General features: G+C 39.0%; 1 protein-coding gene across 2 annotated transcripts; it reads left to right on the top strand.

The window, feature by feature from the left end:
* Positions 1-158: 158 nt before the first annotated feature.
* Positions 159-10982, top strand: si:ch211-13c6.2 (uncharacterized protein LOC100000125 homolog). Of its 2 annotated transcripts, XM_053334629.1 has the most exons (13): positions 159-323; positions 1508-1576; positions 3969-3993; positions 6857-6943; positions 7036-7181; positions 7293-7412; positions 7500-7545; positions 8358-9237; positions 9349-9469; positions 9607-9672; positions 9787-9888; positions 9999-10197; positions 10533-10982. In XM_053334629.1, exons 1-13 carry the CDS (start codon positions 264-266, stop codon positions 10787-10789), a joined length of 2178 nt encoding a protein of 725 aa, XP_053190604.1. In that variant the 5' UTR covers positions 159-263; the 3' UTR covers positions 10790-10982. The 2 variants fall into 2 exon arrangements, with proteins under 2 accessions (XP_053190604.1, XP_053190605.1); XM_053334630.1 differs by lacking the exon at positions 3969-3993 and having other exon boundaries at positions 265-323.
* Positions 10983-12895: the final 1913 nt, after the last annotated feature.

Below are 12895 nucleotides of genomic sequence, written 5' to 3'. Positions count from 1 at the left end.
ATAACACTATGGTTAAGGTTTGGTTAACACTTGGTCAGGATTAGGAGAAGATCATGGTTTGCCTTAAAATGCGCTCGCGATACTAGAACAAATGAACCCGCGCATGTGAGTTACAGAGGTCAAAATGCACGTACATACAGGAAGTAACGTTAGCCATCATTGTTTTCTGAGTGTAGCTGATAGCCATACAGTACAAATAGTATAAACCACACACGCACACGTTAATTTGCCAGTTTTGTACGGTAGGAGTAAAATATTCAACGATGGACAACTTCGAGACACCGTACGAAGATGAAGCCTCGACTGAGTTTATTGAATGTGCGGTAAGCTAACGTTACATACTGTGAAAACACTGTATACACTAGCTGTTACATCTAGCTACAGTTCGTCTAAAGCAGTTAAATACAACAGCTGCTCTAAAGTAGTGCTCGGGGAAACGAAGCTGTATAAAACTGAGTCAACATGAAACAAGTGCATTCAAAATTGTTGTTGTTTCCAAGCATTTGAAAGTCGAAGTGGCGACATCTACCGGGCAACTATTGGTGAATAGGTTTAATTAAATCTGAGTCCGAGATGAAACAGCCAGATTTTAAATGCTTACTGATTTCATTAGTCATTTTGTTCAATAAAGTACATCTAACGGATCACTTTTAAATAGTTGGCAGCTTTATTTTTAAATGTCGTGTTATATTTTACTCTCTTTATAGAAACCATCATTTACAACGTGTGACAATAATAGAGGACACTTGGACATCATAATGAAATAAAGATAACATAACAGGCCTGTCTTTACTTACACCTGGTTGATCCATTCAATATGGTAACAGGATATTGGCTATAAATGGTCCTAGTAAAAGTAATAAAGTGACTGTTTTTTTGTTTTCATAGTATGATATTACATGTGTGGCGTCTAGTTTAACTGAATGGTTGGTTTGATTGTCATAGTAATATTTTTTTTCCACAACCCTGATGTATACTAACTGACATTCATAAAATAGACTTCAGTTGTTTCTTCATAACTGATATTGACATCCACAAATCTTGGGTCAAATTTGTCAGTGGGATGCATATTATGCACAGTTTTGTAATGTGCTTCTTTGTTTGTTAGGAATAACACATTCATATGCTAGAAGCTGTGTTGTTTCAGATTGAATGTTCAAACCAGGAGTGTTACACACAAATTCCACATGGAGTAAATTTCCATTCTGCTGTAGAAATAGTTTCTTAGTATATATTTGACTGTTAGTATCCGATTTTTCGTGATTCATAGTGAGGCAAGGTTGATACAGTGTTGAGTAGTCTGCTTTGAGTGTTATGTCACTCCCAGTTTATCTAAAGCAGTCTTAATACATCAACCCCAAAGTAAGCCCAAGTTATTATTTTATTATAGCTATGAGGGAAGAATAAAAAATGCATTAGTTCAAGCTAAATGAACCAAATAATTTGTCAACCGTCATACCATTATGTGTGTCTATGATAGTGATTTATGTTTTCTCTTTTTCTCAAGGTCTGCGAAAAATCCATAAGAGGTGATACCTTGTACAAGATACACTTGACTACACCAGGACATATAAAGGTATACAGGACAATTTACCTGTGCAGACTTGCCTATGCAGTCTCAGAAAGTTGTACTGTTGTAGCTCAAATACCCAGTGATAGATTTATAGGTTGTTAGCGAGCCCTTTACTGTAACCACTGTTGTTCATTTGACCTGTTTTTCTTTTCATTCAGTCACAAGTCCTTCACAGGTTCTTATAGTTGGGAAACAAGGAGTCTCCATAAACTATATTCCCTACTGTTGGAATGACTGGGGATTTGTGGACTTTTTTCCCTCTTAAAGACTGGCCCAGTCTATGTCTTGCCTGCTTGTATATCCTTATAGTTTGTACCGGATCTATTTCTATTCTAGTCAAACACAATGCATCTTGGTATGTCAAAGCCAGATACACTGGTGGTACACTAAGTACCAGATCATTGTCAACAACAGGCAAGGTGAGTCAGACTTGATGCTCAAATCCTGTGCATATTGGCATTTTGTGCATATGTGCTTACATTCTTCATTCATGGAACCATGACTACTTTTTCCATCACTTCTTTAGCAACAATGAACAACCAGGGAAAATTGTTGCATACCATTGTTTGCCTTTAACCACCATGAAGACTGTGTCCTTGGTGGTGTGAGGTGTGAGGGTTGAAACTGCCACATCTTGGCACTCTGGTTGCTCCAGAACTGCCTACAAGTCTGAGTACCATAAGCCTGGCCCTCTCCTCTGCGTTCTTGGGGTTGGAATTGTGATGGCGAGGCAGTGCATTGTGCTCAATATTTTATTGATAATTCAATAATCACTAATATTACATGAAATGAAATATCTGCAAGGCAGCATCATACAATCTGCCTTCAGTTCACCATCAGTTTCTTCTGACTCCAAAACATTTGTATGCATGGGTCAGAGTTTCTGTACAGGTTTAGCTTTTTCATAGGAAGAGACCTGCATATCTTTCAAGCTCCATTTTGTGCATAAGGAACAGTCATTCTGAAGGAGCATTGTGTCTTTGAAGAGCCACCTGGTAGTATGGGTATGGCACGTGAAGGCAACATGTCAACATATGTTGGTCAGACGGACCCATAAGACTTGATCTTCATTTCTTTCATGTTATTTCACAACATTGTATCTGGGCAATTGTGATGCACGCAACTTGAATAGAGTAGAAAAAGCGTGCTGTGTAACAGTTCTTCACTACAAAATGTAACCTTAGATTTGTTTTATGAAAGCCATCACCTATAACTGAACTTGCCTTGGTTCACATGTCAAGTATGGTGCATCAATAAATGAAATGGTATTGATGGTTTTATACATGACAACCTGAAATCCTGGATAATGAAGTCAGGTCACTTCATCAAATGACCTTAGTCATTCTGTGGAACAGTATTTCGTGAGAGATTCTCTCTGATAGTGGGTCCGTCTTGTGGTTTCTTTCATATGGAGGATGTCCTTGAGCTACTGTCTCACATCACTGTCTGCTTCATATGGAAAAACATGTTTCCCATCACCTTCCAGAAATTTAATAGGTCTGCACCTTGAAATTTTGGGAAATCGTCTGCTAGAGTGTTGATTTGACCAAAAGCTGCAACACTCACAGGTAATGCACATGGGAAACTGGTATGGAGACTCGAGATTCTTGTGTTGGTGGGAAGGTCTGATAACTGACTTCAGACTCAATGCTTTCACACACCTTACTACTGGAAAATGAAGCCAACAATAACTTGTCAGCAACTGAGCAGCTACGGTCCTCCGTTAGTGTCTGCAGCAGATGCGTTTAGCTGCAGTTCTGCTGTGTGGTCAACCGTGTGGTGGCAAAGCTCACATTCTAATGCAGAATCACTGGAGTTGCATGCACAAGAAGAAAATAAACTAAAAGCCATCTTAAGGTTAAAGTCACACAGTCTGTAAGTCTTTCATTAGGAAGGCCTATTCTATTTAAAAGTAAATGTTATTTAGTAACAAACTTTACAGTGTAACCTTCTGTGTTTTTCGGATAGTTGAATCCGGTGGCAAACATGCGTTAAAAGACATTTTGGAGATCAACTAGTTTCACAGGCTTCTTGAGCACTTGTTTATATCTTGGTTATCTTAAAGAACATTAGATACTGCTTCCCTGCATACAGATAGCCAATTTTCACATTTAATTTGGCCTCTAACGTTCAATATAACCTTCTACCAGTTAGTTCATAAGACATACTTCTTGCATTGTTAACACCACTTATTTTAATCACTTATGTTTATTCATGACATTTGAAAAAGATGACTCCTTCACGACTACTTTAACTACACATACTTAAGTAAATGTGTTAAAAATGTTTTTCTTCCATGACATAACCTTATCTCTGTTTGTAGCAGTGGTGAACTCTAACCATTGTGAAGTGCTGATTGATTTAATTTTCATTGCTCTCCTTTCATCCCTGGCAGAAAGAGGATGCCTTTGTTGCTGCGGGTAAGTAAACTTCATCTTTCGTTTGGTCATTTTGTTATATTCTGGCTCTAGTTTATTTTCCATGTGATTTGTCAGGTAATTCCGTCTAAACATTAAGGTAATGGGAGGCCATTCTAATCTGTTGCCTGGTTTTAATGGACATCGAGCAAGGTCTTAGCGCCCAACCTCCCTAATGTTCTTGTGACTGAATTGAAACAAATCACTGTAGTAGGACTCCGTAACCTCCCCTGTAGAGGTGGCTATAGCAACATATTAATGCCCATGGAATGAGATGTCGAACAATTACTCAAGTGTTATACCAGGTAGTCCAACATATTGTGTATGTTGGACATTTATATATCATAGTTAGTTTGCAGAAAAAACAGTGTTTCAGGCAGCCAATATGGCTCAACAGTTGCATAAATCCAGCACGTCTGGTTGCCAGACTAATACAGGTCTGGTAATGTTACACTGGTAACTAGCCAAAGCAAGCCAGGGTGCAACAAATGGAGCTGCTTGTCACTTCAAATCTTCTCAATCTGGCCAAAACAGTGGCATGGCCAGAAATATCATGATGGATGTGCCTTGTATATCATTGGATGACCCAAGTATAGCTTGCTCCTGAGCAATATCTGAGTGAACCAAAATGTATCACCATAAGCCATGTGAAAACTTTAATAGCGCTCATTGGTTAATTGTGTCTGGGGTGGGAGCAAGGACATAAACACTGGAAAAAGGTCCTGAAAAAGGTCCTATGTGTCTGTATTAACAAGCCAGCATCCTTTGTGCTGTATCTAGGTTGGAATTCGATTCACTATCCAGCTACCTCCTTGCAACTGTTGATTTCGCTGATTCACATTTCAGGATGCAAAGTCCACTGTATAGCTCAAACTTGTAGAGTATGCCTTGTAGTTCAAGACAAGGTCGGATCCCACTCCCATCACAAATGAACCAAACAAACTGCACAAAGGAGGAAAACCAACCAGAGTCCCATTCAGAGCCTATACAGGGCAGATTTAAACATGCCCTTAGAAGGCTTTACAGTACAAGACGTTGAGGATTGCTCTCCAGGGATGCAATAGTGTTCATTGTCGCTGTCATCTCTCTTTTGAATGAAAGTTGCAACAAACTGTTGAGACAACTTTTCAACATGTATGGCCTGTTGGGTTTTCATCTTGTTTATGGTGGAGGACAGCCATCTCACTGTGCAACTTGTCATGGCCAGTTTTATTCTTGATGGATGAATCATGCTGGGGAAAGGACACCGTGATTTCTTGATTTTGCAGTCTCTTGAAGAAAAAATCTGAAGAGCTCCTTTTCACCATCCGTACAGGAAGAGTTTATGGACTTTACTTTTACATGAGTTGACTACCTTCATCAGCCACAATGCTAAGAGTTTCACTTAGGACTTGTTGTTGCGTGCTAACTTAGAGAGCAGCTTCCTTCTGCTTGTGCTCTTTGACACTTTGTTGTCCATAAATGTCATTCTTTTTTTCCCCATCATTCAAATGGGTGGTACTTGCACACATTTGGCTGCCTGGTCCTACCTGTTCCCACAAGGCTGCCCTCAAAAACTACTGTAGCCAAATTTGACAGCTATATGAGGGGTAGAGCAGGCTCACATTCAGTCATTCTGGTGCTGAAACATCAATGAGTTCACCAACACTCAGCTGCATTCATCCTGACTTGGCACGGCGCCACACATGGACGCAGTGGGCCGGAGCTCTCCATGTAGATACCACTTTTTCCATTAGGCATCTATGAGTTGGCTCCAAACAACACTTAATTGTACTTGTACATTGATAATGAAGTTATCCTATTATCTTATCTTACTGGCAACAGAATTGGATGATGAAAGATACAAGTAAACATCTCCACAATTCTGCACAGAGAAAGGTGTTGTGGGTAACCGTAGGTTGCAGAGGAGCTGACACCCAAATGTCATAACAATGGGTTGTGCAAGCTCATAGAATGGAGAAACTCCATTCATATTCTTGCATAAATAATAGAAATCACCATTAAACATTTATACAAACAACACCTATGCACGTTTGCTAATGTGCAGCCCCAAGAACCATGTTCCAGCTTTACCTGTTGAGGAATGTAGTGTACGATTAAACAAAGAAAACTGGGCCTCTGTTCTCATGCTTCAGGTATACAAAAATGGTGTGTGGTTCTGGTAGTAGTTTAATCAGTCAACATTTCCTTACATCAAGACATTTTCCATCAAATAATCAGATACAGAAGATTGTACTATGTGTTTTTTTCAGAGATCACTTCTGTGCTGATGTAAGTAGAGCATACTTTGAGGACTCAAGTGTTCAAAGCTGAAGCAGTGGAGATCATACATAAAATGTGTATGGTTACTCATAGACAGTAGTCAGATTTGACATTGGTGTGTGAACTGAAGAATCCAACCTCCAAAATATTAACCCTTACACCTCTTGGTATGTCATATGCATGTAATATGCGATCATCCACTTGTAAGACTTTCCAATGGTCTTGAAATCAAGTGTATTATGAAGCAATTCATTTAACAAAATAAATACTCACTACAAATCTCATGTAATTAGACTTTTGTCTCATCAAACACTTGGAGGTCTGGAAAAAGTTTAAGGCAAAAGTTGGTGAGACGTGTAGTGACACATTGGGGTGTTGCTGTACCATAAGCAAACAAAATAAAATTATACAAAAGTTAAGGGAACCATTGTACTATACTGTGATCTGACCAGCAGAGTAAGTTAATCTCACAAAAGACATCTGGTGCAAGCTAAACAGCAAGACAATATTCAAACAGGTTAGACCATACATTGTACATAATATTGATCTAAAAAAACCCTCTCTGTTGTAATGCCTGCTAACTATGAGTGTTTGGGTTTCTCAGGGCTTGGTGTTAGACAACACACTGTACCAGAATTTGAGGACATATTACAATATCTGGAATACCTAAAGCTTGATGAACCTATTATTGGTGAATAACTTTTCTTCTTTAAAAAAAAAAATCCATTTTGTTCCATGTTCATTTTTATGCCTATTAACATTTTCCTGCTTTTTTCCCCCTAGGTTTGAAGTTTTTGGATGAAGTGCCAGATAACGCTGTTGACCAAAACATTGGACCCAGATACACATGTAGGCTATGTAATGTGACTACAAATCTTCCAGAAATGGTCCATCATGTGATAGGACGCAAACACAGGCAGAAATACATGGTAAAGCATTTTGAATAGTTTTCACAAAACTCTAGTGGAACTTTTTTAGTGCCTGATATGCCTTTTACTTAAGAAGACAAAATGAAAATGTCTTACCTTGTGTATGTGTAGGAATTGAAACGGCCAGATTTGGTGACCTGGGATAAGCAATCCATAATGACCCAAGGAGGAAAGATCATACGTGCCAGAGCAGAGATAATAGAGAGACAGGATGGAAGAGGATCTCCAACGGTGGGCACAACGATTTTCATAACCATATGTCATGTTGAATAAATAATGTCTACTTTTTGAGAGTAATAAATGTTCTTTATGTTACAGCCAATGAAGAAAGCGGGGACTATGGGCAAATTAAACATCTCTAAAGGTACATTCATACAAAAAAAAAGATAATCAAGCTTGCTAAGCTTGTTCTCACTAGGCTTTGTAAGCGTTGATACACACATAGGAACGTGTCTATTGATAAGTCAATATTCCACCCAGAATATATGTGTTAAAGGATGTCATGTCAACATGCAGCTTTTTAACTAATAACAATTTTTCAGGCTGATAATGATAATGAACACATGAAATACACAAACACTCCTGATGATAATTATTTTGTGCCACAATGTGCATGTTTTGAACATGACTTTTTACAGTTAAAAAATAAACTCGTCAATGGTCTCTGGTGGGCAAATAATGTAATGCAAACATAGTTTGTAGCATTTCTCTATTGGAATTTCTTGTTACTCGTCAGCCAACATGCACATCCTTAGTTCACTTGAATGAGAAAGTGTGTCCAAACTTCTGACTGATACAATACTGATAGATCTGCAATACAAAAATACCTTTGAAAAAAAACATGTCTGACTTGGGTTTTTGGGAGTTCTCAAAGTCTTCACATGTTTTTAATACCTTTAATGGAATCTAACGAGATAGATCACAGTCATCTATTTAAAAACATCTCATAAAGGAAATATTGTCTGTAATATTTTTCTGAACTAATGGTGAAATGATTACTGCTATAAATAAAAAAAATAATACTTGAAGACCTGATTCCACATGTAGTTGAACAGTTTACAAGTTACTGTACGTAGCACACGGTTTAGGACCACTGCAACTGTAAAGAAAGTATTTATAAGAACTTTGCAAATGATCCAATACTTTGTTATTTTTACTTTTACATTTGTTTCCTAGTTCTCCCAAGGCCGAGGCAAAATAGGGATCGAAATATCCCACAGAGTATGACCCAACCTCCAGGACCCATGAACTATCAAGAAGAGTTCTCTCATCGAGAGAGGAGGTTTTCCCCAGGTTTCCAAAATACAGCCCCATTCCATCCAGACGACCCTTACACTTTGAACACAGACTGCACAGAAGAGGAACTGCAGAGAGCAGATTACAGAGAAAGCAATATGTACAGACGAGAGAATATGGACAGTGATTATCGTAGGGAGTATGAAGATGAGTATGTTGAAGATCCACTAACAGCTGCACTCAAGCCAAGTGGTGTTCACAATTATGATTCAAGGGAGGAGATGCACCATGGCCCAGAGTATTACCCCGAAGGGGCTCCTCCTTTCAGAAGGCCATATCCAGAAAAAGATCAGTTGAAGGAGTTCTACACTGAGGAAGTGAGGCGTGGGAGATATCAATCTGCTGAGTATCAGCCCTCAAAGCCGGTGTATCCAGAAGACAATAAACGCCAGTGGTCTCTGGACAGGGAATCTGGTAGACATGAAAGCAGGAATAGAGCAGGAAGGCAGGGATCTAGTGAATCAGAGGCCAAGAGGAGGAGCTTTCCTGCACTCATGGAAGGTGACCAGACACATTTTATTAGAGATTATGGGCATAAAGTAAGAGAACCTTATGAAGAGGAGCCATTTTCCAATGCTGGGCCTAGCAGAACAGGACCCTTCCAGAGACCAATGGAAGTTACCAGGTCCACATCTGACATCCCAGAGCCATTTAGGAACTTCCTGAAAGGGACTGTTGGTGATGAAGGACACTGTAAAAGAAAAAGAAAGAGTCGCTTCTCTGATGCCACTGCAGAGGAACTGGAGAATGCTAACGAGATGTGCGTGATTTACTATATACCCTTTTTTTAAAATGCAAATGTTTTATATTATTTAACTAAATGCTATATTTTCATCTTCATACATCATTTTATGCTTGATTTCTGCTTCAGGTTCCGTGATGACTATAGACCTCCAAATCCAAAGTTTGGCGGTCATTCTAGATCAGGTGGTGTACTTTTTGAACCTGAAGTCCATAGAACACAACATCCTGACCTCTACACAGAATCTCAGGTAGTTAACTGTAAAGGCAGGGTATTTATTGTGATGAACAAGTAATGCCAATAATTCATATTTCTATTCTTATTCACAATGTGTACTCATTTATGCAGTAAAACGGTCGTAGTGATGTCAAACCTGCTGTTTTTTAGAACCCATATGATACTGACAGCTACCAAAGAGCAGGCCCTGACTCGGGAAGGGTCCTTGATATGCTGGTAAGATTATGTATTAGAATTTGCAAATCCCATAGCAGTGATGTGTTTGTTATGCAGCCATTCATTGTACATGTGATCTTAATGTATTTTTCCCTTGTGACTTTCCCCTAATAGAACAACATTGAAATTGAGAATGCAGAAGAGGCAGAGTTCCTTAAGGACAAACTTTGCACTCTTCTGAAAGAATTCAAGGCCAAAAAATCTGAGAAGACTGTGGTATGTGCCACCCTGCAAAGAGACAGTTTTTATGAAGTAGCGTGTTGTTTAATTCTCTTCCTCTCTGCAAAGGAAAATAATTAAAGGAGCATGTGTTTTTGTTGTTACAGCAAAATAGCCACGGTCGTGGAGGCATGCCACGACATCAGTATGAGAGATCCTTCAGAGGAGATTCGGACATCAGACAGTCAGAAGATCACAGAAGAAGAGGCCGGGAGCAGCACCAGCACAATCCTGATGAGCGGCACCAAGAATACGACCATCCTGTACGCGAGGAACCCAGACACTCAAACAGACGGCGCTATGAAGGTACATTTTATGGCATTAGTCGATGTGCTCAACGTCAACATAAATAAACAATTTTCTATAAGCTGCATAGCATGATGTAATGGGTAAGTTGACAGACTTTGTGAGAGTTTGTATTTGATCAATATTACAAAATAGTTTTCATTAAAAGCATTTTATGGAAGAATTGTTTATATTGTGCATAAACCCATTTGAAATTATTTGTCATGTATGTGTGATCATTTTGGAGGCAAGGTTATTATCTTGTTATTTTATGTTGTGACTCTGTCAAAATAAGCCTAATTTTTTTTCCACTTGGAAAATCCATTGAAGTTGTTTCCCAAATATTTTTCTTTCAGAAGTTTTTGGGATGTCTGAGATGTATCCGACACCACATGCTACGCATCCTGATGAGCCAGCACATCATCCTGAAAGGTTTCAAGATCACATGCAGCATCGTGACTACCGCCCTGCCGCTGAGGAGTTTTTTGAATCCCACTCCTCTGCACCTCCCCTCCACATGGAGCGAGGGCCCAGGATGCACAGAGGGCCTCAGTACTCCAACAGCCTGGACAAAATAACCTCCACCCTCCTGGAACTGGTGGCCAGGAAATAATCATGAGATTTTCATGTTCTGTACAGTCAAGTTCAAGCCTTAAATGTTCACACTTTTAATACAATATTGGGTTTGAAAACACAATTTGATGTTAAATTTCCTTCTCATTGTTTATTTTTTAGATTAGTTGCTGTAGATATTTGTGAAGAACTGAATTCTTAAAAATGTGTTTTTATTAAAACATCAAAAAATGTGTCTACTACAGCTGTCATGTCTTTAAATTCTTCATATTACTATTATCACCTGCAGCAAGAATAGTATTCATTTTTCCATTTTAGCCTTGAACTGTGCAGCACATTTGACTTGGTTCAACTCACTGATACTTATAGTTAACACTATTACTGCAAAAACTATGAATACCTATTTTTGTTTTGTTTGTTTATTCTTTTTACTCAAACATTTCAAACAATATGGGGACACTTTATGCACTGCAATAAGTTACCCTACCAACTTTGTACTTTCTGAGGTACTGATTAAGAAATAAAGTTTATATATAACTTGTTGAGCTAGTCAACTATATAGTGTATACAGTGCAGAAAGTATTGAGACTTCCTCCACCTTTTCCATGTTTTATGTTGTAGTATTTTGCTATAATTAATTATTCTCTTATCAATCTGCACTCAGTACCCTAAAATGAAAACGCAAAAACAGAGATATTTAGACACTGCTACAATTACATTTAGCTCAGGTATTTACCATTTCTCTAAATATCTTTGAGGTGTTTCTACATCTTGATTGGAGTCCACCTGTGGTAAATTCATTTGATGGAACGTGATTTGGAAAGTCAAACACCTGTCTATAAGGTATCAGAGCTGACCGTGCATATAAGAGCCAAAGCAAAGCCATGAAGTCAGAGGACTTGGGAGTGCCTGCAGAGCTCAGTGACAGGAATGTCAAGGCACAGATTTGGGGAAGGCTACAATAAACTTTCTGCTTGTTCCAAAGAGCACAGTGGCCTCCATAATTCTTAAGTGGAAGAAGCGTGGAACCACCAGGACTCTTCCTAGGGGTGGCTGCCCGGTTAAACTGAGCAATTGGAGGAGAAGGGCTTTGGTAAGAGAGCTGACTGAGAACCTGATTGTGGCTTTGGCTGAGCTCCAGAGATCCTGTGTGGAGATGGGAGAAACATTGGAAGGACAACAATCACTGCAACACTGCAAACGAAGAATGAACTGTTTGACCTCAGTTCTAAGTATCATGTATGGAAAAGGCACCACTCATCACAGCTCATAACATCCCAATGGTGAAGCATGGTGATGGCAGCATCATGCTGGGGGTATTTTTCAGCAGCAGGGACTGGGGGTCTGGTCAGGGTTGAGGGAAAGCTGAACAGAGAAAAATACAGTGATATCCGTAAAGAAAACCTGGTCCAGAGTGCTCAGGTCCACTGACTGGGCCATGGGTTCACATTCCAACAGGACAATGACCCTAAGCACACAGTCAAGGCAATGCAGGAATGGCTTAGGGACAACCCTGTGAATGTCCTTGAGTGGCCCAACTAGAGCCCTGACTTGCATCACTGAATAGACCTGAAAATGGCTGTCCACCGACGAGTCCTCATCCAATCTGACAGAGTCTAAGAGGATCTGCAGAGACGAATGGCAGAAAATCTCCAAATCCAGGTGTGCAAAGCTTGTCACGTCATACCAAGAAGACTCAAAGCTGTAATCGCTGCCAAAGCTGATTCAACTAAGTACTGAGTAAAGCATCCAAATACTTATGTCAGTGTCGATCTTTCCTCTTTAATAAATTTGCAAAACACTTCTAAAATCATATTTGTCACTGGCATTATGGGGTATTGAGCGTAGATGAGGGAGGAAATGAATTTAAATGATTTTGACATATAACTGCAACAGAAAATGTGAAAAGTGAAGTGGACTTAATACACTACATTTTTCATTTGTTTTATTTGTATTTGTGTTTGTATTTGTATTTGTGTAAAATATACATAGGCTATAAAAACATTAAATATATTTAAGCAACAACAAACAAATCTTTATGAATGATACTACCTTTAGCTCAGTGTTTTTCAACTTCTGCAAACCTTAAGATGAATCATTTTGTGTTAGAGGAAATTAAGTTTTATGTCAAAGACAAATAGCGGAA

The sequence above is a fragment of the Scomber japonicus genome, chromosome 15, assembly GCF_027409825.1.
Source record: "Scomber japonicus isolate fScoJap1 chromosome 15, fScoJap1.pri, whole genome shotgun sequence".
Taxonomy (NCBI): Eukaryota; Metazoa; Chordata; class Actinopteri; order Scombriformes; family Scombridae; genus Scomber; species Scomber japonicus.
Note: the sequence above shows the minus strand (reverse complement) of the source record. Positions and strands in the feature narration are given on the sequence as shown.

Coding starts and splice junctions, on each gene's coding strand:
- si:ch211-13c6.2 (XM_053334629.1), top strand. CDS start 264: ATGGACAACTTCGAGACACCGTACGAAGATGAAGCCTCGACTGAGTTT. Junction 6,944..7,035: donor GCTTGATGAACCTATTATTG/GTGAATAACTTT, acceptor TTTTCCCCCTAG/GTTTGAAGTTTTTGGATGAA. Junction 9,889..9,998: donor AAAAATCTGAGAAGACTGTG/GTATGTGCCACC, acceptor TTGTTGTTACAG/CAAAATAGCCACGGTCGTGG.